The sequence below is a fragment of the Bombina bombina genome, chromosome 7, assembly GCF_027579735.1.
Source record: "Bombina bombina isolate aBomBom1 chromosome 7, aBomBom1.pri, whole genome shotgun sequence".
Lineage (NCBI taxonomy): Eukaryota > Metazoa > Chordata > Amphibia > Anura > Bombinatoridae > Bombina > Bombina bombina.
In genome coordinates, this window is record NC_069505.1 from 199,716,184 (window position 1) to 199,743,639 (window position 27,456).

Below are 27,456 nucleotides of genomic sequence, written 5' to 3' on the forward strand. Positions count from 1 at the left end.
ACTTGCAGCAGATTTATATTACTGGGTGCAGCTTGCAGCAGATTTATATTACTTGGTGCAACTTGCAGCAGATTTATATTACTGGGTGCAGCTTGCAGCAGATTTATATTACTGGGTGCAGCTTGCAGCAGATTTATATTACTGGGTGCAGCTTGAAGCAGATTTATATTACTGGGTACATTTTGTAGAAGATGTATATTAATATTATTACACATGCACATTACACACACAAACTACACATGCATATTAAACACACAAACTACACATGCACATTACACACACAAACTACGCATGCACATTACACACACACACACACAAAAAAACACATGCACATTACACAAACACAAACTACACATGCACATTACACACACACATTAAACACACAAACTACACATACACATTAAACACACAAACTACACATGCACATAACACACACACACATACTACACATGCACATAACAAACACACACATAACACATGCACATTATACACACACAAACGACACATGCACATTACACACACAAGCTACACATACACATTACACACACAAACTACACATGCACATTATACACACACATACAAACAACACATTCACATTACACACACACAAACAATGCATGCACTTTACACACACACACACAAACAGCACATGCACATTACACACACAAACTACACATACACATTACACACACAAACTACACATGCACATTACACACACACAAACTACACATGCACATTACACACACACAAACAGCACATGCACATTACACACACACAAGCAGCACATGCACATTACACACACACAAGCAGCACATGCACATTACACACACACAAACTACACATGCACATAAATACACATTTATATTACTGTGTGCTGTTTGCTACAGATTTATATTTCTTGGTGCCAGGGCCTGCTCAAGATATTGTGCTGCCTGGGTCCGAGAATGAAATGACCCCCCCAGTAGTAACATTATTGATTAGCGTATCAACCTACTAGCCTGGCCGCTGCCCTTACTAAGCCTATCTACCTGCATGCAATTAATGCCTATGCACAATTGCACAATAATTGGGAATTAAGTTAGGGAAGGGATGTATTTGTCCCACCTGGATTGTTGCCCCTGACCGGTTCTGTGTCTTTGTGCATGATGAGGTTATGCTGCTGGATGCCTGTGACTTTTCCCATGGAGACAAAGGACAGAAGTGGTCTGGGTCTGACAGTGACTGACTAAGGGCTCAATTTATCAAGTCCCTACGGCTGCAAGTTCTCACAAGAACTTGCTCGCCGTGATTTATCAAGCAGTGGTCACCAGACCTCTGCTTCCCTAAGCTCTTCGCCACCTCTAAGGTGGCGAAATTCAATCTCCTCTGTCGAGTCCAACCGAGGAGATTGACATCTCCTGCCCGCGCGTGATTGGCTGTGCGCGGGATTGCACGCAAGCGCAAAATTGTATACGTGCCCCTGTACGCCTCAGCGTTAATAAATCTAGCCCTAAGTCACTGAAGTGCTGCCCATTGTCAAGTGCTGCCTGGGTATATTGGCCCTGCTTGGTGCTGTTTGCAGCAGATTTGTATTACTGAGTGCAGCTTGCAACAGATTTATAATACTAGGTGCTGTTTGCATCAGATTAGTATTACTGAGTGCAGCTGTCAACAGATTTATAATACTAGGTGCTGTTTGCAGCAGATTAGTATTAAAGGGAGCAGCTTGCTGCAGATTTATATTACTGGGTGCAGCTTGCAGCAGATTTATATTACTTGGTGCAGCTTGCAGCAGATATATATTAATGGGAGCAGCTTGCAGCAGATTTATATTACTGGGTGCAGCTTGCAGCAGATTTATATTACTGGGTACATTTTGTAGATGATGTATATTAATATTATTAGACATGCACATTAAACACACACACAAACTATACATGCACATTACACACACAAACTACACATGCACATTACACACACAAACTACACATGCACATAAATACACTTTTATATTACTGGGTGCTGTTTGCTACAGATTTATATTTCTTGGTGCCAGGGCCGGCTCAAGATATTGTGCAGCCTGGGTCCGAGAATGAAATGACCCTCCCCCCCCAGTAGTAACATTATTGATTAGCGTATCAACCTACTAGCCTGCCCGCTGCCCTTACTAAGCCTATCTACCTGCATGCAACCAATGCTTATGCACAATTGCACAATAATTTGGAATTAAGTTAGGGAAGGGATGTATTTGTCCCACCTGGATTGTTGCCCCTTACCGGTTCTGTGTCTTTGTGCATGATGAGGTTATGCTGCTGGATGCCTGTGACTTTTCCCATGGAGACAGAGGACAGAAGTGGTCTGGGTCTGACAGTGACTGACTAAGTCACTGAAGTGCTGCCTGGGTATATTGGCCCTGCTTGGTGCTGTTTGCAGCAGGTTAGTATTACTGAGTGCAGCTTGCAACAGATTTATAATACTAGGTGCTGTTTGCAGCAGTTTGTATTAATGGGAGCAGCTTGCTGCAGATTTATATTACTGGGTGCAGCTTGCAGCAGATTTATATTACTTGGTGCAGCTTGCAGCAGATATATATTAATGGGAACAGCTTGCAGCAGATTTATAATACTAGGTGCTGTTTGCAGCAGATTAGTATTACTGAGTGCAGCTTGCAGCAGATTTATATTACTTTGTGCAGCTTGCAGCAGATTTATATTAATAGGAGCAGCTTGCAGCAGATTTATATTACTGGGTGCAGCTTGCAGCAGATTTATATTACTTGGTGCAGCTTGCAGCAGATTTATATTACTTGGTGCAGCTTGCAGCAGATTTATATTACTTGGTGCAGCTTGCAGCAGATATATATTAATGGGAGCAGCTTGCAGCAGATTTATATTACTGGGTGCAGCTTGCAGCAGATTTATATTACTGGGAGCAGCTTGCAGCAGATTTATATTACTGGGTACATTTTGTAGATGATGTATATTAATATTATTAGACATGCACATTAAACACACACACAAACTATACATGCATATTAAACACACACACACACTACACATGCACATTACACACACAAACTACACATGCACATTACACACACAAACTACACATGCACATTACACACACAAACCCCCCCCCCCCCCACAGTAGTAACATTATTGATTAGCGTATCAACCTACTAGCCTGGCCGCTGCCCTTACAAATCCTATCTACCTGCATGCAACCAATGCTTATGCACAATTGCACAATAATTTGGAATTAAGTTAGGGAAGGGATGTATTTGTCCCACCTGGATTGTTGCCCCTTACCGGTTCTGTGTCTTTGTGCATGATGAGGTTATGCTGCTGGATGCCTGTGACTTTTCCCATGGAGACAGAGGACAGAAGTGGTCTGGGTCTGACAGTGACTGACTAAGTCACTGAAGTGCTGCCTGGGTGTATTGGCCCTGCTTGGTGCTGTTTGCAGCAGGTTAGTATTACTGAGTGCAGCTTGCAACAGATTTATAATACTAGGTGCTGTTTGCAGCAGATTAGTATTACTGAGTGCAGCTTGCAACAGATTTATAATACTAGGTGCTGTTTGCAGCAGATTAGTATTACTGGGTGCTGTTTGCAGCAGATTTATATTACTGGGTGCAGCTTGCAACAGATTTATATTACTTGGTGAAGCTTGCAGCAGATTTATATTAATGGGAGCAGCTTGCAGCAGATTTATACTACTTGGTGCAGCTTGCAGCAGATTTATATTACTTGGTGCAGCTTGCAGCAGATATATATTAATGGGAGCAGCTTGCAGCACATTTATATTACTGGGTGCAGCTTGCAGCAGATTTATATTACTGGGTACAGCTTGCAGCAGATTTATATTACTTGGGTACATTTTGTAGAAGATGTATATTAATATTATTACACATGCACATTAAACACACACACAAACTATACATGCATATTAAACACACAAACTACACATGCACATTACACACACAAACTACACATGCACATTATACACACACAAACTACACATGCACATTACACACAGACACACAAACTACACATGCACATTACACACAGACACACAAACTACACATGCACATTACACACAGACACACAAACTACACATGCACATTACACACACACAAACTACACATGCACATTACACACACAAACTACACATGCACATTACACACACACACAAACTACACATGCAAATTAAACACACACACAAACTACACATGCACATAACACACACACACAACACATGCACATTATACACACACAAACAACACACACACACAAACTACACATGCACATTACACACACACAAACAACACATGCACATTACACACACACAAACCGCACATAACACATGCACATTACACACACACAAACTACACATGCACATTACACACACAAAAAACAACAACAACACATGCACATTACACAAACACAAACTACACATGTACATTACACACACACAAACTACACATGCACATTACACACACAAACTACACATGCACATAACACACACAAACTACACATGTACATTACACACACACAAACTACACATGCACATTACATACACACACAAACTACTCATGCACATTAAACGCACACACAAACAACACATGCACATTAAACACACAAACTACACATGCAAATTAAACACACACACAAACTACACATGCACATTAAATACACACAAACTACACATGCACATTAAACACACACACAAACTACACATGCAAATTAAACACACACACAAACTACTCATGCAAATTAAACACACAAACTGCACATGCACATTATACACACACACACACAAACTACACATGCACATTACACACACACAAACAACACATGCACATTACACACACACAAACCGCACATAACACATGCACATTACACACACACAAACTACACATGCACATTACACACACAAAAAACAACAACAACACATGCACATTACACAAACACAAACTACACATGTACATTACACACACACAAACTACACATGCACATTACACACACAAACTACACATGCACATAACACACACAAACTACACATGTACATTACACACACACAAACTACACATGCACATTACATACACACACAAACTACTCATGCACATTAAACGCACACACAAACAACACATGCACATTAAACACACAAACTACACATGCAAATTAAACACACACACAAACTACACATGCACATTAAATACACACAAACTACACATGCACATTAAACACACACACAAACTACACATGCAAATTAAACACACACACAAACTACTCATGCAAATTAAACACACAAACTGCACATGCACATTATACACACACACACAAAAACTACACATGCACATTAAACACACACACAAACTACACATGCACATAACTCACACACACAAACTACACATGCACATTACACACACAAACTACACATGCACATAACACACACAAACTACACATGTACATTACACACACACAAACTACACATGCACATTACATACACACACAAACTACTCATGCACATTAAACGCACACACAAACAACACATGCACATTAAACACACAAACTACACATGCACATTAAACACACACACAAACTACACATGCACATTAAATACACACAAACTACACATGCACATTAAACACACACACAAACTACACATGCAAATTAAACACACACACAAACTACTCATGCAAATTAAACACACAAACTGCACATGCACATTATACACACACACACAAAAACTACACATGCACATTAAACACACACACAAACTACACATGCACATAACTCACACACACAAACTACACATGCAAATTAAACACACAAACTGCACATGCACATTATACACACACACACAAAAACTACACATGCACATTAAACACACACACAAACTACACATGCACATACACACACACACACACAACACATGCACATTATACACACACAAACAACACATGCACATTACACACACACACACACACACACAAACTACACATGCACATTACACACACACAAACAACACATGCACATTACACACACACAAACTACACATGCACATTACACACACACAAACTACACATGCACATTAAACACACACAAACTACACATGAACATTAAACACACAAACTGCACGTGCATATTACATACACACACAAACTACACATGCACATTACACACACACAAACTACACATGCACATTAAACACACAAACTACACATGCACATTACATACACACACAAACTGCACATGCACATTACACACACACAAACTACACATGCACATTGCATTGGTGTGACATGTAACTGTTTGAGTGTAGATGGTGTGAGTGACATGTTACTGTGTGAGTGGAGAAGTTGTGAGTGATATGACACTGTGTGAGTGGAGGTGTAAGTGACATGTAACTGTGTGAGTGACATGTCACTGTGTGAGTGACATGTCACTGTGTGAGTCTAGAATGTGTGAGTGACATGTAACTGTATGAGTGTAGAAGGTGTGAGTGACATTTCACTGTGTGAGTGTAGAAGGTGTGAGTGACATTTCACTGTGTGAGTGTAGAAGGTGTGAGTGACATGTAACTGTATGACTGTAGAAAGTATGAGTGGCATGTCACTGTATGAGTGGAGAAGGTGTGAGTGACATAACTGTGTGAGTATAGAAGGTGTGAGTGACATGTAACTATGTGAGTGTAGAAGGTGTGAGTGACATGTAACTGTGTGAGTGTAGAAGGTGTGAGTGACATGTCACTTTATGAGTGCAGACATGGTGAGTGACATGTAACTGTGTGAGTGTAGAAGGTGTGAGTGGAGAAAGTGTGAGTGACATGTAACTGTGTGAGTGTAGAAGGTGTGAGTGACATGTCACTTTATGAGTGCAGACATGGTGAGTGACATGTAACTGTGTGAGTGGAGAAAGTGTGAGTGACAAGTAACTGTGTGAGTGGAGAAAGTGTGAGTGACATTTTACTGTGTGAGTGGAGAAAGTATGATTAAGATGCCAGTAGAGAATGTGTGAGTGATATGTTGGTGGGGAAGTGAGATGTCACTGTGAGCGGGGACAATGTTCGGCCCATTTGCAGCTGATCAGTGTCCTGTGCTTTGCGTTGGGTCTGACAGCTGCTTTTTCCTGTGTTCCTTGTGAGAATGGGACTTAATTACTGTCACTTATTAGGGCTGTGCCTGACAAGCAGGAGGTGAATGGTCTCTCGCTATTCTAGAGGGGGGAACCCACTGGTGCACATAGCCTGCTCAGTGCTGCAGCTATTTGCTGTGGAAATGTGTGTGTGATGACGCCAGGCTGCACGCTGCTGGCACTGTGTTAGTCATGTGGGATTCCTGCAGCATGCAATATCTGGGGAAGTGGGCTCTTCATGCACGGCTCTAGCTTGCCTCCTGCGATGCTGTGTGCTGCTCTCCCTGCGTGGGCTTCGTGTGGCTGGGCTGGGGGATTCTTCCTGTGGATTTACAGCTGAGCAGGTTACTAACGACATTGTTATTCAGTGCTCTCCCCCTCACTGTCACTGCATTATACCAGCTAGGATACAGGCTTCTCTGCTTTTCTGTGCTGTTTTCATGTCATGTTTCACACCTGCAATACTGTCTGACTAATTGGCTGTGACGATCTTGATGAACATGTATTCTCGGAGAGCAACTGCATCCGTCATGATGAGAGGATGTAATAATGGTCGCTACCCTCGCAATTCTCTCTACAGTGACTGCATCATTGAAGAGAAGACTGTGGTGCTTCAGAAAAAAGACAATGAGGGATTTGGCTTTGTGCTTCGTGGAGCTAAAGGTAAGGGCAGCACTTGTCACAGGCAGATAATGTGTGTTTGTCACAGGCAGATAATGTGTGTTTGTAACAGGTACGTAATGTGTGTATGTCACAGGCAGATAATGTGTGTTTGTCACAGGTACGTAATGTGTGTTTGTCACAGGCAGATAATGTGTGTTTGTAACAGGTACGTAATGTGTGTATTTCACAGGCAGATAATGTGTGTTTGTCACAGGTGCGTAATGTGTGTATGTCACAGGTACATAATGTGTGTATGTCACAGGTACGTAATGTGTGTATGTCACAGGTACATAATGTGTGTATGTCACAGGTACGTAATGTGTGTATGTCACAGGTACATAATGTGTGTATGTCACAGGTACGTAATGTGTGTATGTCACAGGTACGTAATGTGTGTATGTCACAGGTACATAATGTGTGTATGTCACAGGTACATAATGTGTGTATGTCACAGGTACATAATGTGTGTATGTCACAGGTACATAATGTGTGTATGTCACAGGTACATAATGTGTGTATGTCACAGGCAGATAATGTGTGTATGTCACAGGTACGTAATGTGTGTATGTCACAGGCAGATAATGTGTGTATGTCACAGGTACGTAATATGTGTATGTCACAGGCAAATAATGTGTGTATGTCACAGGTACGTAATGTGTGTATGTCACAGGTACATAATGTGTGTATGTCACAGGCAGATAATGTGTGTAAGTCACAGGCAGATAATGTGTGTATGTCACAGGTACATAATGTGTGTATGTCACAGGCAGATAATGTGTGTATGTCACAGGTACATAATGTGTGTATGTCACAGGTACGTAATGTGTGTATGTCACAGGTACATAATGTGTGTATGTCACAGGCAGATAATGTGTGTATGTCACAGGTACATAATGTGTGTATGTCACAGGTACGTAATGTGTGTATGTCTCAGGTACATAATGTGTGTATGTCACAGGTTCATAATGTGTGTATGTCTCAGGTACATAATGTGTGTATGTCACAGGTACATAATGTGTGTATGTCACAGGCAGATAATGTGTGTATGTCACAGGTACATAATGTGTGTATGTCACAGGTACATAATGTGTGTATGTCACAGGTACATAATGTGTGTATGTCACAGGCAGATAATGTGTGTATGTCACAGGTACGTAATGTGTATATGTCACAGGTACATAATGTGTGTATGTCACAGGTACGTAATGTGTGTATGTCACAGGCAGATAATGTGTGTATGTCACAGGTAGATAATGTGTGTTTCTCACAGGTACGTAATGTGTGTATGTCACAGGCAGATAATGTGTGTTTGTCACAGGCAGATAATGTGTGTATGTCACAGGTACGTAATGTGTGTATGTCACAGGTACGTAATGTGTGTATGTCACAGGTACATAATGTGTGTATGTCACAGGTACGTAATGTGTGTATGTCACAGGTACATAATGTGTGTATGTCACAGGTACGTAATGTGAGCATGTCACAGGCAGATAATGTGTGTTTGTCACAGGTACGTAATGTGTGTATGTCACAGGTACATAATGTGTGTATGTCACAGGTACGTAATGTGTGTATGTCATAGGCAGATAAATGTGTGTTTGTTACAGGCAGGTAATGTGTGTTTGTTACAGGCACATAATGTGTGTTTTTTACAGGCAGGTAATGTGTGTATGTCACAGGTACGTAATGTGTGTTTGTCACAATGTTTGCTTTGGTCCCCTCTGTATGTATGTGTGTGTATATGTGTATATATATATATATATATATATATATATATATATATATATATATATATATATATATATATATATACATATATACAGAATGTATAGGGGGTGTCTGCGCTTTATGTGGTGCCTACATGGATCCTCATTATTACGCTGATGCCCAATCTTCATTTTACCCGAGGCCTAACCTTCTGTGCCCCTCCTTACTCTCTTGCCCCTTATCCATATTTATCACCAGTTACTCTTTAGCTACTGCTCCCCATTTACATATACAGTATCTCACAAAAGTGAGTACACCCCTCACATTTTTGTAAATATTTTATTATATCTTTTCATGTACCAACACTGAAGAAATGACACTTTGCTACAATGTAAAGTAGTGTGTGTACAGCCTGTATAACAGTGTAAATTTGCTGTCAGTATGTCACAGTACATGTTGGCATTCATGGTTCCCTCAATGAACTGTAGCTCCCCAGTGCCAGCAGCACTCATGCAGGCCCAGACCATGACACTCCCACCACCATGCTTGACTGTAGGCAAGACACACTTGTCTTTGCACTCCTCACCTGGTTGCCGCCACTCACGCTTTACACCATCTGAACCAAATAAGTTTATCTTGGTCTCATCGGACCACAGGACATGGTTCCAGTAATCCATGTCCTTAGTCTGCTTGTCTTCAGCAAACTGTTTGCAGGCTTTCTTGGGCATCATCTTTAGAAGAGGCTTCCTTCTGGAACGAAAGCCATGCAGACCAATTTGATGTAGTCTGCGGCGTATGGTCTGATCACTGACAGACTGACCCCCCCCACCCCTTCAACCTCTGCAGCAATGCTGGCAGCACTCATACATCTATTTCCCAAAGACAACCTCTGGATATGATGCTGAGCACGTTCACTCAACTTATTTGGTCGACCATGGCGAGGCCTGTTCTCAGTGGGACCTGTCCTGTGAAACCACTGTATGGTCTTGCCCACCATGCTGCAGCTCAGTTTCAGGGTCTTGGCAATCTTCTTATAGCCTAGGCAATCTTTATGTAGAGAAACCATTTCAGATCCTCAGAGAGTTCTTTGCCATGAGGTGCCATGTTGAACTTTCAGTGACCAGTATGAGAGAGTGTGAGAGCGATAACACCAAATTTAACACACCTGCTCCCTATTCACACCTGAGTCCTTGTAACACTAATGAGTCACATGACACCGGGGAGGGAAAATTACTAATTGGGCCCAATTTGGACATTTCCACTTAGGGGTGTACTCACTTTTGTTGCCAACAGTTTAGACATTAATAGCTTTTTGTTTATTTATTTTGAGGGGACAGCAAATTTATACTGTTATACTGACTGTACAAATGATGTAAATGTGGAGTCAAGCGCTAAAAGCACGGGTTAAATAATTTGTAAATAATTTGTAAACTTATAGTGATGTATATAATTGTAAGTATATGGCTTATATAATAAAGGCTTTTAGAAGACAATGTGGCTATAGAGATAAATAGTGACTTTAAGTATTGGAAATCCGAATGGTAAAAATATATTTATATATATATATATAATCCCTAGAGTACACAATTCACACCAGTTTAGGCAAAATATGACAATTTAATAAAAAGCATAAAATACATATAAAAAGGGACGTCTCCCTTGTAAAAAGAGTATGAGTAAATTACTTGCGCTTATAAATTTGTGTTCACTGCGCTAATAAAAATGAGCTTTACAATTTGTTACAAATAAAGCCAAGGCCTGTGGCTTAAACAACAGAACAAATGTACCTTAGGAGTATCCGTGGAAAGTTCCAATAAGGTCCTCACAAATGAGGAGAAAAACCAAATGCTGTGTGGTCTTTGGGGACCGACCTAACCGCTTGTGTGCAGTTTGGCGTTACCGGTCCGTTGGTGGGAGGTTGCTTTTGAAAGAATCTCACTGATGTCACAGATGCGGTCTTGGCATCCGGAGCAATCTTTAGTATTTGCAAAAGATCCTTAATGTTATTTTGTGATCCTAATAGGATTCAATGTTGCAAACTCGTAGAAATTGTAGCCTTGGTTCTTTAGTTCTTATCCCCTATTCAGTAGCAAGACAGGAAGTTCTGGGGGAAATAAGATACAATCTTGGCGGTCACTGAATGTGACTAGATAATCTTCATTTACTTATTAGTAACCAGTGCTGGGTGTTACTCACAATAGTTGTAGACTTGCGGTCGCTAGTAGTGACTAGAGAATACTTATTGGTGTTGGTTGGCAACAAAACAGCAAATACCTATTGCAGATACAATCTTGGCGGTCACTGAATGTGACTAGATAATCTTCATTTACTTAATAGTAAACAGTGCTGAGTGTTACTCACAATAGTGGTAGACTTGGCGGTTGCTAGTAGCGACTAGAGAATACAGCAAATACCTGTTGCAGATTTTTTCTTTCTTATTTCTTTCAAACACAGTCAATTCTTATTGGTAATACAATAAGAAAAAATACAGGGTGACAACAGTGTCAAGGTCAACGCGTTTCGCCCTTAGGCTTTATTAAGACATCTGGTTACTAATAAGTAAATGAAGATTATTTAGTCACATTCAGTGACCGCCAAGATTGTATCTTATTTCCCGCAGAACTTCCTGTCTTGCTATGGAATAGGGGATAAGAACTAAAGAACCAAGGCTACAATTTCTACGAGTTTGCAACATTGTATCCTATTAGGATCACAAAATAACATCAAGGATCTTTTGCCAATACTAAAGATTGCTCCGGATGCCAAGACCGCATCTGTGATGTCAGAGGGGTCAGGTGAGATTCTTTCAAAAGCCGCCTCCCACCAACGGACCGGTAACGCCAAACTGCACACAAGCGGTTAGGTCGGCCCCCAAAGACCACACAGCATTTGGTTTTTCTCCTCATTTGTGAGGACCTTATTGGAACTTTCCACGGATACTCCTAAGGTACATTTGTTCTATTGTTTAAGCCACAGGCCTTGGCTTTATTTGTAACAAATTGTAAAGCTCATTTTTATTAGCGCAGTGAACACAAATTTATAAGCGCAAGTAATTTACTCATACTCTTGTTACAAGGGAGACGTCCCTTTTTATATGTATTTTATGCTTTTTATTACATTTTTGCCTAAACTGGTGTGAATTGTGTCCTCTAGGGATTATATATATATATATTTACCATTCAGATTTCCAATACTTAAAGTCACTATTTATCTCTATAGCCACATTGTCTTCTAAAAGCCTTTATTATATAAGCCATATACTTACAATTATATACATCACTATAAGTTTACAAATTATTTACAAATTATTTAACCCGTGCTTTTAGCGCTTGACTCCACATTTACATCATTTGCACTTATTGTTTTCCTTGAGGGGAACACACGAGTCTAGCAGGGTTCACTTTTTTCTTAGCGCTTCTACTTTTCTTTCTTTCTACAGGCTGTACACTCACTACTTTACAATGTAGCAAAGTGTCTTTTTCTTCAGTGTTGTCACATGAAAAGATATAATAAAATATTTTCAAAAATGTGAGGGGTGTACTCACTTTTGTGAGATACTGTATTTCCTGCGGCCTTTGCTCTTCATTTACCTTGCAGGCCCCAATATATTCAGCACAAAAAATAATGTATTTTATTTTTACAGTTCATCTTTAAAAGAAGAAAGAAGCTGTAAAACCAAAAAATAAATCCAGAAAAAACCCTAGGTTCTGGTCAGCACTATGTGCTAAACATGTTTTGGGCCTCCTCTCAGCCCTTGTTCACCCTGGAGTCACTGCTTCCCATATACCCTACATCACCCCTCCACATGTACCCTGCAGCCCCTGCTCTTCATGTACACTGTAGATCCTACTCCCCATGTACCCTGCAGCAGCTGCTCCATATGTACACTGCAGACCATACTTCCCATTTGCACTTCATCCCCTGTTCCTCATATACCCTGCAGCAACTACTCCCCATGTACCCTGCATCCCATGCTTACCATGTATGCTACAGATTCTACTTCCCATGTACCCTGCAACAATTGCTTCCCATGTACCCTGCAGCCACTGCTCCCCATGTAACCTGCAGCCACTGCTCCACATGTACACTGCAGACCTTACTCCACATATGCCCTGCAGCCCTTGCTCCCCAAGATCCTACTCCCATTTACCCTGCAGCGCCTGTTTCCCATGTACGTTGCAGACCCTGCTCCTCATGTACCCTGCAGCCCCTGCTCCCCAAGATCCTACTCCCATTTACCCTGCAGTGCCTGTTTCCCATGTACGTTGCAGACCCTGCTCCTCATGTACCCTGTAGCCACTGTTTCCCATGTACCCTGCAGACCTTACTCCCCATATGCCCTGCAGCCACTGCTCCACATGTTCACTGCAGACCTTACTCCCCATATGCCCTGCAGCCACTGTTTCTCATGTACGCTGCAGCCACAGTTTTCTATGTAACCTGCAGCCCCTGCTTCCCATGTACGCTGCAGATCCTACTCTCTGTGTAGCCTGCAGCCCCATCTTCCCATGTACGCTGCAGATCCTGCTGCCCTATCCTGCAGCCCCTGCTCTCCATGTATCTTGCAGCCATGCTCTCCATGTATCTGCAGCCCCTGCTTGCCATGAATGCTGCAGCCCCTACTCCCCATGTACCCTGCAGCCGCTGCTCCATATGTACACTGCAGACCATACTCCCCATGTGAGATTTAGCCCCTGTTCTTTATATACCCTGCAGCAACTGCTCCCCATGTACCCTGCAGCCCCTGCTTACCATGTATGCTACAGATTCTACTCCCCATGTACCCGGCAACCACTGCTTCCCATGTACCCTGCAGCCACTGCTCCCCATGTAACCTGCAGCCACTGTTCCACATGTACACTGCAGACCTTAATACGCATATGCCCTGCAGCCCCTGCTCCCCAAGATCCTACTACCATTTACCATGCAGCCCCTACTTCCCATGTATGTTGCAGACCCTGCTCCTCATGTACCCTGCAGCCACTGTTTCCCATGTACCCTGCAGACCTTACTCCCCATATGCCCTGCAGCCACTGCTCCACATGTTCACTGCAGACTTTACTCCCCATATGCCCTGCAGCCACTGTTTCTCATGTACGCTGCAGCCACAGTTTTCTATGTAACCTGCAGCCCCTGCTTCCCATGTACGCTGCAGATCCTACTCTCCATGTAGCCTGCAGCCCCTTTTTCCCATGTACGCTGAAGATCCTGCTGACCATATATCCTGCAGCCCCTGCTCCCCATGTATCTTACAGCCCTGCTCTCCATGTATGCTGCAGACCCTGTTTGCCATGAATGCTGGAGCCCCTACTCCCTATGTACCCTGCAGACCATGCTCCTCATGTACACTGCAGCCTCTACAACCCTTATACCTGGCACACCCTAATCCCCATGTACCCTGCAACCGCTGCTCCCCATGTACACTGCAGACAATGCTCTTCTCTTTTGGCACCTGATACCCCTTTCCCCTGCTCCACATTTATCCTGATTCCTTTTTCCCATTTGTCCTGATTTCTGTTATACATCTGATCCCCATACTCTGATGCCACTGTATTTTATGGCACTGATGCCCCTGAACCTTATGCTGCTGGTTTCTATACCCTGATGCCCCTGTACCTTATGTCACTGATCCCCGTACCCTGATGCCCCTGTACCTTATGCCACTGATCCCTGTACCCTGATGCCCCTGTACCTTATGTCACTGATCCCCGTACCCTGATACCCCTGTACCTTATGTCACTGATCCCCGTACCCTGATGCCCCTGTACTTTATGTCACTGATCCCTGTACCCTGATGCTCCTGTACCTTATGTCACTGATCCCTGTATCCTAAAGCCCCTGTACTTTATGTCACTGATCCCTGTACCCTGGTGCCCCTGTACCTTATGTCACTGATCCCCGTACCCTAATACCCTGATGCCCCTGTACCTTATGTCACTGATCCCTGTATCCTAAAGCCCCTGTACTTTATGTCACTGATCCCCATACCCTGATGCCCCTGTACTTTGTCACTGATCCCCATACCCTGATGCCCCTGTACCTTATGTCACTGATCCCCATACTCTGATGCCCCTGTACTTAAAGTCACTGATCCCCATACCCTGATGCCCCATACCTTATGTTACTGATTCTCGTACCCTGATGCCCCTGTACTTTATGTCACTGATCCCCATACCCTGATGTCCCTGTACTTTGTCACTGATCCCCGTACCCTGATGCCCCTGTACCTTATGTCACTGATCCCTGTACCCTGATGCCCCTGTACCTTTTGTCACTGATCCCCGTACCCTGATGCCCCTGTACCTTATGTCACTGATCCCTGTACCCTGATGCCCCTGTACCTTATGTCACTGATCCCCGTACCCTGATGCCCCTGTATCTTATGTCACTGATCCCCGTACCCTGATGCCCCTGTACCTTATGTCACTGATCCCCGTACCCTGATGCCCCTGTACCTTATGTCACTGATCCCTGTACCCTGATGCCCCTGTACCTTATGTCACTGATCCCTGTATCCTAATACCCTGATGCCCCTGTACCTTATGTCACTGATCCCCATACCCCGATGCCCCTGTACTTTATGTCACTGATCCCCATGCCCTGATGCCCCATACCTTATGTTACTGATTCTCGTACCCTGATGCCCCTGTACCTTATGTCACTGATCCCTGTATCCTAAAGCCCCTGTACTTTATGTCACTGATTCCTGTACCCTGGTGCCCCTGTACCTTATGTCACTGATCCCCATACCCTGATGCCCCTGTACTTTATGTCACTGATCCCTGTATCCTAAAGCCCCTGTACTTTATGTCACTGATCCCCATACCCTGATGCCCTTGTACTTTGTCACTGATCCCCATACCCTGATGCCCCTGTACCTTATGTCACTGATCCCCGTACCCTGATGCCCCTGTACCTTATGTCACTGATCCCTGTATCCTAAAGCCCCTGTACTTTATGTCACTGATCCCCGTACCCTGATGTCCCTGTACCTTATGTCACTGATCCCCATACCCTGATGCCCCTTTACCTTATGTCACTGATCCCCATACCCTGATGCCCCTGTACTTTATGTCACTGATCCCGTACTCTGATGCCCCTGTACTTTATGTCACTGATCCCCATACCCTGATGCCCCTGTACCTTATGTCACTGATCCCTGTACCCTAATGCCCCTGTACTTTATGTCACTGATCCCCGTACCCTGATGCCCCTGTACTTTATGTCACTAATCCCCTACCCTGATGCCCCTGTACTTTATGTCACTGATCCCCGTACCCTGATGCCCCTGTACCTTATGTCACTGATCCCCGTACCCTGATGCCCCTGTATCTTATGTCACTGATCCCCGTACCCTGATGCCCCTGTACTTTATGTCACTGATCCCCGTACCCTGATGCCCCTGTACTTTATGTCACTGATCCCCATACCCTGATGCCCCTGTACTTTATGTCACTGATCCCCGTACCCTGATGCCCCTGTACTTTATGTCACTGATCCCCATACCCTGATGCCCCTGTACTTTATGTCACTGATCCCCGTACCCTGATGCCCCTGTACTTTATGTCACTGATCCCCGTACCCTGATGCCCCTGTACCTTATGCCGCTGATCCCTGTACCCTGATGCCCCTGTAACATAAACTGCTCCTGCCTTTGTAACTTATGCCGCTGGTCGTGATGCCCCTGTACCTTATGTCACTGATCCCCGTACCCTGATGCCCCTGTACCTTAAGTCACTGATCCCCGTACCCTGATACCCCTGTACTTTATGTCACTGATCCCTGTACCCTGATGCCCCTGTACTTTATGTCATTGATCCCTGTACCCTAATACCCTGATGCCCCTGTACTTTATGTCACTGATCCCCATACCCTGATGCCCCTGTACTTTATGTCACTGATCCCCGTACCCTGATGCGTCTGTACCATATGCCGCTGATCCCTGTACCCTGATTCCCCTGTAACATAAACTGCTCCTGCCTCTGTAACTTATGCCGCTGGTCGTGATGCCCCTGTTTTTTATGTCACTGATCCCCGTACCCTGATGCCCCTGTACTTTATGTCACTGATCCCCGTACCCTGATGACCCTGTACTTTATGTCACTGATCCCCGTACCCTGATGACCCTGTACTTTATGTCACTGATCCCCATACCCTGATGCCCTTGTACTTTGTCACTGATCCCCATACCCTGATGCCCCTGTACCTTATGTCACTGATCCCCGTACCCTGATGCCCCTGTACCTTATGTCACTGATCCCTGTATCCTAAAGCTCCTGTACTTTATGTCACTGATCCCCGTACCCTGATGTCCCTGTACCTTATGTCACTGATCCCCATACCCTGATGCCCCTTTACCTTATGTCACTGATCCCCATACCCTGATGCCCCTGTACTTTATGTCACTGATCCCGTACTCTGATGCCCCTGTACCTTATGTCACTGATCCCTGTACCCTAATGCCCCTGTACTTTATGTCACTGATCCCCGTACCCTGATGCCCCTGTACTTTATGTCACTAATCCCCTACCCTGATGCCCCTGTACTTTATGTCACTGATCCCCGTACCCTGATGCCCCTGTACCTTATGTCACTGATCCCCGTACCCTGATGCCCCTGTATCTTATGTCACTGATCCCCGTACCCTGATGCCCCTGTACTTTATGTCACTGATCCCCGTACCCTGATGCCCCTGTACTTTATGTCACTGATCCCCATACCCTGATGCCCCTGTACTTTATGTCACTGATCCCCGTACCCTGATGCCCCTGTACTTTATGTCACTGATCCCCGTACCCTGATGCCCCTGTACTTTATGTCACTGATCCCCGTACCCTGATGCCCCTGTACTTTATGTCACTGATCCCCGTACCCTGATGCCCCTGTACCTTATGCCGCTGATCCCTGTACCCTGATGCCCCTGTAACATAAACTGCTCCTGCCTTTGTAACTTATGCCGCTGGTCGTGATGCCCCTGTACCTTATGTCACTGATCCCCGTACCCTGATGCCCCTGTACCTTAAGTCACTGATCCCCGTACCCTGATACCCCTGTACTTTATGTCACTGATCCCTGTACCCTGATGCCCCTGTACTTTATGTCATTGATCCCTGTACCCTAATACCCTGATGCCCCTGTACTTTATGTCCCTGATCCCCATACCCTGATGCCCCTGTACTTTATGTCACTGATCCCCGTACCCTGATGCGTCTGTACCATATGCCGCTGATCCCTGTACCCTGATTCCCCTGTAACATAAACTGCTCCTGCCTCTGTAACTTATGCCGCTGGTCGTGATGCCCCTGTTTTTTATGTCACTGATCCCCGTACCCTGATGCCCCTGTACTTTATGTCACTGATCCCCGTACCCTGATGACCCTGTACTTTATGTCACTGATCCCCGTACCCTGATGACCCTGTACTTTATGTCACTGATCCCCATACCCTGATGCCCCTGTACTATATGTCACTGATCCCTGTACCCTGATGCCCCTGTACCTTATGTCACTGATCCCTGTACCCTGATGCCCCTGTACTTTATGTCATTGATCCCCGTACCCTGATACCCCTGTACTTTATGTCACTGATCCCCGTACCCTGATGACCCTGTACTTTATGTCACTGATCCCCATACCCTGATGCCCCTGTACTATATGTCACTTATCCCTGTACCCTGATGCCCCTGTACCTTATGCTGCTGATCCCTGTACCCTGATACCCCTGTAACATAAACTGCTCCTGCCTCTGTAACTTATGCCGCTGGTCGTGATGCCCCTGTACCTTATGTCACTGATCCCCGTACCCTGATGCCCCTGTACCTTATGCCGCTGATCCCTGTACCCTGATACCCCTGTAACATAAACTGCTCCTGCCTCTGTAACTTATGCCGCTGGTCGTGATGCCGCTGTTTTTTATGTCACTGATCCCCGTACCCTGATGCCCCTGTACCTTATGTCACTGATCCCCGTACCCTGATGCCCCTGTACTTTATGTCACTGATCCCCATACCCTGATGCCCCTGTACTTTATGTCACTGATCCCCGTACCCTGATGCCCCTGTACTTTATGTCACTGATCCCCGTACCCTGATGCCCCTGTACTTTATGTCACTGATCCCCGTACCCTGATGCCCCTGTACTTTATGTCACTGATCCCTGTACCCTGATGCCCCTGTACCTTATGTCACTGATCCCTGTACCCTGATGCCCCTGTACTTTGTCACTGATCCTTGTATCCTAAAGCCCCTGTACTTTATGTCATTGATCCCCGTACCCTGATGCCCCTGTACCTTATTTCGCTGATCTCTATAACCTAATACCCCTGTACATTATGTTGCTGATCCATTTACTCTGATGCCCCTGTACTATATACACATGGCCCCTACTCCCTATGTACTTTAGACTACCATTAACCATGATCTGGCATTGCCCCTGGCCTCCTGCTCCCTATGAGCCCTGAGTTTGGCATTACCCCTAGTCTGCTGCTCCCTATGTGCCCTGAGTCTGGTATTACCCCTAGTCTGCTGCTTCCTATGTGCCCTGAGTCTGGCATTACCCCTAGTCTGCTGCTCCCTATGTGCATTGAGTCTGGCATTACCCCCGGTCTCCTTCTCCATATGTGCCCTGAATCTGGTATTAAACCTGGTCTCCTGCTCCCTATGTGTCCTGAATCTGGCATTTTCCATGGTCTCCTGCTCCCTAGGTGCCCAGAGACTGGCATTACCCATGCTCTCCTACTCCCTATGTGTCTTGAGACTGGCATTATCCCTGGTCCCCTGCTCCCTATATGCCCTGAGACTGGCATTACCTATGGTCTCCTGTTTCCTATGTGCCCTGAGACTGGCATTACCTATAGTCCCCTGCTCCCTATGTGCACAGAGACTGGCATTACCCATGGTCTGCTGCTCCCTATGTGCCCAGAGATCGGCATTACCCCTGGTTTTCTGTTTCCTTTGTGCCCAGACAGGCATTACTCATGGTCCCATGCTTCCTATGTGACCAGAGACTGGCATTACCCATGGTCCCCTGCTTCCTATGTGACCAGAGACTGGCATTACCCATGGTCTCCTGCTTCCTATGTGTCCTGAGACAGGCATAACCTATGGCCCCCTTCTCCCTATGTGTCCTGAGACCACCATGGTTCACTGCTCTTTATGTGCTCAGAGACTGACAGTACCCATGGTCCACTACTTCCTATGTGACCATAGACTGGCATTACCCATGGTCTACAGCTGCCTATATGTCCTGAGACTAGTATTAACCATGGTCCCCTGCTCCCTATATGCCCAGAGACCAGCATTACCCTTGGTCTCCTGCTCCCTATGTGCCTTGAAACTGCCATTACACTTGGTTGTCTCCTGCTCCCTATGTGCCCTAAGACTGGCATTACACCTAGTCTCCTTCTCCCTATGTGTCCTGAGAGTGGCATTACCCTTTAGCATGGCAGAATCTGTTGGTACTCTATAAATAACTGATAATAATAAAATAATGATCTCCTGCTCCCTATGTTCCCTGAGACTGGCTTTACTCTTGGTCCCCTGCTCCCTGTGTGTCCTGAGACTGGGTTTACCCCTGCTATTCTGCTCCCTATGTGCCAAGAGACAGGTATTACCCATGGGCTTCTGCTCCCTATGTGCCCAGCAACTGGCATTGCCCTTGTTCTCCTGCCCCCTATGTGTCCGGAAAATGCCATTTCCCCTATATCTCCTGAAACTTTGTGTCCTGAGACTAGCATTACCCTTGGTCTCCTGATCCCTATGTGCCCATAGACTGGCATTACCCATGGTCTCCTGCTCCCTATGTGCCCGGAGACTGTCATTACCCTTATTCTCCTGATCCCTATGTTCCCTAAGACAGGCATTACCCATGGTCTCCTGCTCCCATACGTACCCTGAGACCACCATTACCTATGATCTCCTGCTTCCTTTGTGCCCTGATACTGGCATTAGCCATGGTCTCCTGATCCCTATGTGCCCTGCAAATGGCATTAATTATGAGCCCTTTCTCCCTATTAACCTTGAAACTGGTATTACCTATGATCTCTTTCACCTTATGCTACCTATTGTTTCTCACTCCCTGACTTACCTGCTAGCTATTGTTTCTGACTCCCTGACTTACCTGCTTTCTATTTTTTTCTGAGTCCCTGACTTACCTGCTACCTATTGTTTCTGACTCCTTGACTTTCCTGCTACCTATTGTTTCTCACTCCCTGACTTTCCTGCTACGTATTGTTTCTCATTCCCTGACTTACCTGCTTCATATTGTTTCTTTCTCCCTGACTTACCTACTACCTATTATTTCTCACTCCCTGACTTACGTGCTACCTATTGTTTCTCTCTCCCTGGCTCACCTGCTACCTATTGTTTCTCATTCCCTGACTTACCTGCTACCTATTGTTTCTCTCTCCCTGGCTCACCTGCTACCTATTGTTGCTCACCCCCTGACTTACTTGCTACCTATTGTTTCTCACTCTCTGACTTATTTGCTAACTACTGTTTCTCACTCCCTGACCTGACGTATTTTATGCATATCTGTCCCCAGTCCCTTGCTCTGACGCTCCCGGCACAATGAGTGGATTTGCATACAAGTTTTAGGCTTTGTCCTAGTGCAGACAGTGTGCTAATGCTCCCAGCAGGAGCTTCCTAGGGACAGAAGCCGACTGTGTGCCCTGAACTCCCCCACACCGCACAGGCAGCCTGAGAGGCTCATTTACAAGCAATAAAATGCCGGCTAAATGGCAACAGATGCGCCTCAGCCCTCTGCTCAGGCAGCTATTATTTTCCTGTTGGGGTTTACTGGAATTCTGCTTCTTTATCTGTAGGTGAATTTAATGTCATGTATGTCAGTTTTATACAATATAATATTACAAGTATTCACCATCAGGCTTTTCTTAAGTCAGTCTCTGTTACTGGGAGATGTGAAGCACCCATAGAGACTGACAGAAAAAGGACGTGTGACGTAAGAATGCAGAGCTCCCAGCTTCTGAACACTCACAATATGCAGTGCTCACTGATTCCTGAAGCCTTGGGATAAATAATCACTCTGTCCTTTCTTACTAAAGCTAATTTCTTTACCAGTTGTGTCTTTTGTCTGATTCACATCCCTCTGTGTGCCTGTTTGTTTTTGTATTTAGGGTACCTGTGAGTAGTATACAGCCTGTATATAGGATACATGTGAGTAGTATACAGTATGTATATAGGATACCTGCCATTAGGGCTGGAGTCTGTATAGGGTACATGTGAGTAGTATAAAGCATGTGTATAGGGTACCTGTCATTAGGGCTGGAGTGTGTATAGGGTACTTATGAGTTATATACAGCCTGTATGTAGGGTAACTGCCATTAGGGCTGGATTGTGTATAGGGTACATGTGAGTAGTATACAGCATGTATATAAGATAGCTGCCATTAGGACTGGAGTCTGTATAGGGTACATGTGAGTTGCATACAACATATATATAGGGTATTTCTTATTAGGGCTGGAGTGTGTATAGGGTACATGGGAGTAGTATACAGCATGTATATAAGGTACCTGTCATTAGGGCTGGAGTGTATATAGGGTACATATGAGTAATATACAGCCTGTATGTTGGGTACATGCCATTAGGGCTGGAGTGTATATAGGGTACATGTGAGTAGTATACAGCATGTATATAGGATACCTGCCATTAGGGCTGGAGTCTGTATATGGTACATGTGAGTAGTAGAGTAGTATACAGCTTGTCTATAGGGTACCTGTCATTAGGGCTGTAGTGGTTATAGGATACATGTGAGTAGTATACAGCATGTGTACAGGGTGCCTGCCATTAGGCCTTGATTGTGTATAGGGTACATGTGACTAGTATATGACATGTATATAGGGTACCTGTCATTAGCGCTGGAGTGTTTATACGGTACATATGAGTAATATACAGCCTGTATGTAGGGTACCTGCCATTAGCGCTGGAATCTGTATAGGGTACAAGTGAGTAGTATACAGCCTGTATATAGGATATCTGTCATTAGGGCTTGAGTGTGTACAGGGTACATGTAAGTAGTTTACAGCCTGTATATAGGGTACCTGCCATTAGGACGGGAGTTTGTATAGGGTACATGTGAGTAGTATTCAACATGCATTTAGGGTACCTGCTATTAGGGCTGGAGTGTGTATAGCGTACTTGTGAGTGGTATATAGCCTGTATATAGAGTACCTACCATTAGGGCTGGAGTGTGTATAGGGTACCTGTGAGTGGTATACAGCCTGTATATGGAGTACCTGTCATTAGGAGCTGAGTGTGTATAGGGTGCACGTGAGTAGTATACAGCTAGGGTTGCCACCTCGGCCATGTTTTCCTGGACACTTATGAATTACACATGCTGCAGGGTGTGCAGGGAGGAACATGAATAGTGCTGTCCAGGGTCACTATTCATGTGCTGTTTAGGTGTAAAATGCATGTTCCCCTCTGCTTACCCTGCCGCATGTATAACTCATAAGTGTCCAGGAAAACATGGCTGAGCTGGCAACCCTATATACAGCATATAACTAAGGTACCTGTAATTAGGACTGGAGTGTGTATAGGGTACACGTGAGTAGTATACAGCCTGTATATAGGCTACATGTCATTAGGGCTTGAGTGTGCATAGGGTACACTTGAGAAGTATATATGATACTGTTTCATTAGGACTGGAGTGTGTATAGGTGTGTAAGTAATATGCAGCCAGTATATAGGGCTGGAGTGTGCATAGGATACATGTGAGTAGTATACAAAATGTATATAGGGTACATGTGAGTAGTATATGGTATGTATATAGGGTACCTGCCATTAGGTACAACATGTATATAGGGTACCTTTCATTATGACTGGAGTGTGTATAGCGTACATTCTAAGTAGTATAAAGCATGTATATAGGTTACCGTCATAAGGACTGGAGTTTGTATAGGGTACATGTGAGTAGTATACAACATGTATATACTGTAGGTTATATGCCAGTAAGGCTGGAGTGTGTATAGTGTTCATGTGAGTAGAATACAGTGTACCTGTCAATAGTATACAGCATGTATATAGGGTGCATGTGAGTAGTATACAGCAGGTGTACAGGGCACCTGCCATTAGGACTGGAGTGTTTATAGGATACATGTGAGTAGTATACAAAATGTATATACTGTACCTGCCATTAGGGCAGGTTTGTGTATAGGATACATGTGAGTAGTATACAGCCTATATATAGGACTGAATTATGTATAGGATACATGTGAGTAGTATACAAACTGTATATACTGTACCTGCCATTAGGACAGGAGTGTGTATAGGATACATATGAGTAGTATACAGCATGTATATAGGGTACCTGTCATTAGGACTAAAGTGTGTATAGGGTGCACGTGAGTAGTATACAGCAGTTATATAGGGTATCTGTCATTAGGGCTTGAGTGTGTATAGGGTACACTTGAGTAGTATATATGATACCTTTTCATTAGGGCTGGAGTGTGTATAGGCTACATGTGAGTAGTATACAAAATGTATATAGTGTACATGTGAGTAGTATATGGTATGTATATAGGGTACCTGCCATTATGGATTAATTGTGTATAGAGTACATTTGAGTAGTATACAACATGTATATAGGTTATATGCCAGTTGGGCTGGAGTGTGTATAGTGTGCATGTGAGTAGAATACAGTTTAACTGTCAATAGGACTGGAGTGTGTATATGTTATATATGAGTAGTATACAGCATATATATAGGGTACCTGGCATTAGAACTGGAGTGTTTATAGGGTACAATTGAGTAGTATATAGCCTGTTTATAGGGTACCTGTTTTAGGACTGGAGTGTGTTTAGGGTTTATGTGAGTAGTATACAGCATGTATATAAGGTACCTGGAATTAGGACTGTAGTGTGTATAAGGTGCACATGAGTAGTATATAACATTTATATAGGGTACCTGTCATTAGGACTATAGTGTGTATAGGGTGCACGTGAGTAGTATACAGCAGTTATATAGGGTATATGTCATTAGGGCTTGAGTGTGTATAGGGTACACTTGAGTATTATATATGATAGCTTTTCATTAGGGCTGGAGTGTGTATAGGCTACATGTGAGTAGTATACAAAATGTATATAGTGTACATGTGTAACACTCTTATTAAGTATTTAGGAATAAATTATGTTTTGTTGCTCTATTGTATCAATGACTCTGAATCTATTAACTGAAACAGAGTGCAGATACTGTGAGCTAATTTATAAGAGTAGTTGAACAGAAAGTGAATTGAGAACTCAGAAATATAATACAACTGAGATTCAATTCAGTAATGAGAATCAGGTTAGGTAATGCAGATTTGCAGGATAATGATACAGGGATTGTATCAGAAACGCTACAGCGTAAGTTACACAGTTTATGTTGTTTATCTGAATGAAGAGTATCAGTTCAATATAGCTTCACACACTCACACAGTTAAAAACCTATTTACACAGTGAACCGTAAGGTTGCAATCAAGCTTTCTCCCATGAGGCAGATCCACAGAGTACCGGAATGTAAATAAAGTCAGTGGCAGAATATTTGACGAATCTTGGCAGTTCAAATTAGAGGAAAACAAGCTTACCGCTAAACAGGTTGTACACAGCTTCTCTTAGTAAGAAAAAGTAGAAAGCACAGATATGCTTCTTACCTGAGCGGGATGTGAGAGTCAGGGGTGAAGGACTGTGTGAGCGTGACTTACTTCCGGGTTTCGGTAGACGCTCCGTCACAGCTGAGATTCAATGGAGGTGAGAGCGGTTACACAGAAAGTGTAACAGGAGGGTTTTGGCTTCCGATATTTCCTGCAATCAAAATTAAGGTGAAGGCAAAGATTTTGATGATTCTCAGTTAGTACTGAAATAAAGAGTAGAATGTATAGACCTGAACTCTAATAAAATGTAAACTACAGAGAACTTAAGAAGTATGTTAGTTTACTTCAATTAACAGGCAGTTTGTGACTGTAGAAAGGGCGTTTAAATAGAGAAAGGATGTTGATGGGAGGGTTCCTCCTTAAAGGTATATTACATCTCCCCCCCTTCAAGGGAGCACCCCAGGAGAACCGGGATGAGGTCTGAGGGGGTAGCGACGATGGAACTTCCTCAAGAGTTCAGGAGCATGAATCTCGGATGCAAGCTGCCAAGAATTCTCCTCAGGACCATATCCTTTCCACTTTATGAGGTATTCCAGTCTTCTTCTCCTGATTCGGGAATCCAGAATTCTGTCTATCTCGAATTCCTCTTGGTCTTCAAGAATGGTTGGAGGTGGCAGGGTTATATGTAATCTTCCTAAATCTGATGTGTAAGGCTTAATAAGAGATACATGAAATGTATTATGAATTTTGTATTGCAGCGGAAGTTGAAGTCTGACTGCATTAGGATTTATGACCTTATCAATGGTGAAGGGCCCTATATACTGATTTGCTAGTTTTTTGCTGGGTATTTGTAATCGTAAGTGTTTAGTAGAAAGAAGTACTTGATCACCTATCTTATATACAGGTGAAGGTCGTCGTTTCTGGTCATAGTAAAACTTTTGTCTGTTTTTTGCTTCAACTAGGTGGGATTTTAATGTTTTTAACCTGTCCTGTAGGTTGTTGAGGTAAGTAGATGCACTTGGTGAGTTAACTGATGTAGTAGTTAAATAGATAGAGATCGGATGATAACCGTAAGTGGCAAAAAAAGGGGTCATCTTTGTAGAGGATGATTCAGAATTGTTATAAGAAAATTCTGCCATAGGGAGATAAGAAACCCAGTCATCCTGTAGGTGTGTGATGTAGCATCTGAGGTACTGCTCTAACGTCTGGTTAAGTCGTTCAGTCAAACCGTTGGTTTGGGGGTGAAATGAGGTGGAATATCTACTATCAATTCTTAATAACTTACAAAGTGATCTCCAGAAAGCGGAGGTGAATTGGGACCCCCTGTCAGTAATAATGGTAGTTGGCAAACCATGTAGTCGAACAATTGCTCTTATGAAGGCTTT

The 27,456-nt window shown here is 43.8% G+C and overlaps 1 protein-coding gene across 2 annotated transcripts in view; it reads left to right on the forward strand.

The window, feature by feature from the left end:
- SHANK2 (SH3 and multiple ankyrin repeat domains 2) overlaps positions 1 to 27,456 on the forward strand; it is a 1,433,430-nt gene that overhangs the window by 844,591 nt on the left and 561,383 nt on the right. For both annotated transcript variants that reach the window (XM_053720553.1, XM_053720554.1), the window contains exon 15: positions 7,699 to 7,781. In XM_053720553.1, coding sequence (XP_053576528.1) covers positions 7,699 to 7,781 — 83 coding nt within the window. The remainder of the gene's footprint in view (positions 1 to 7,698; positions 7,782 to 27,456) is intronic.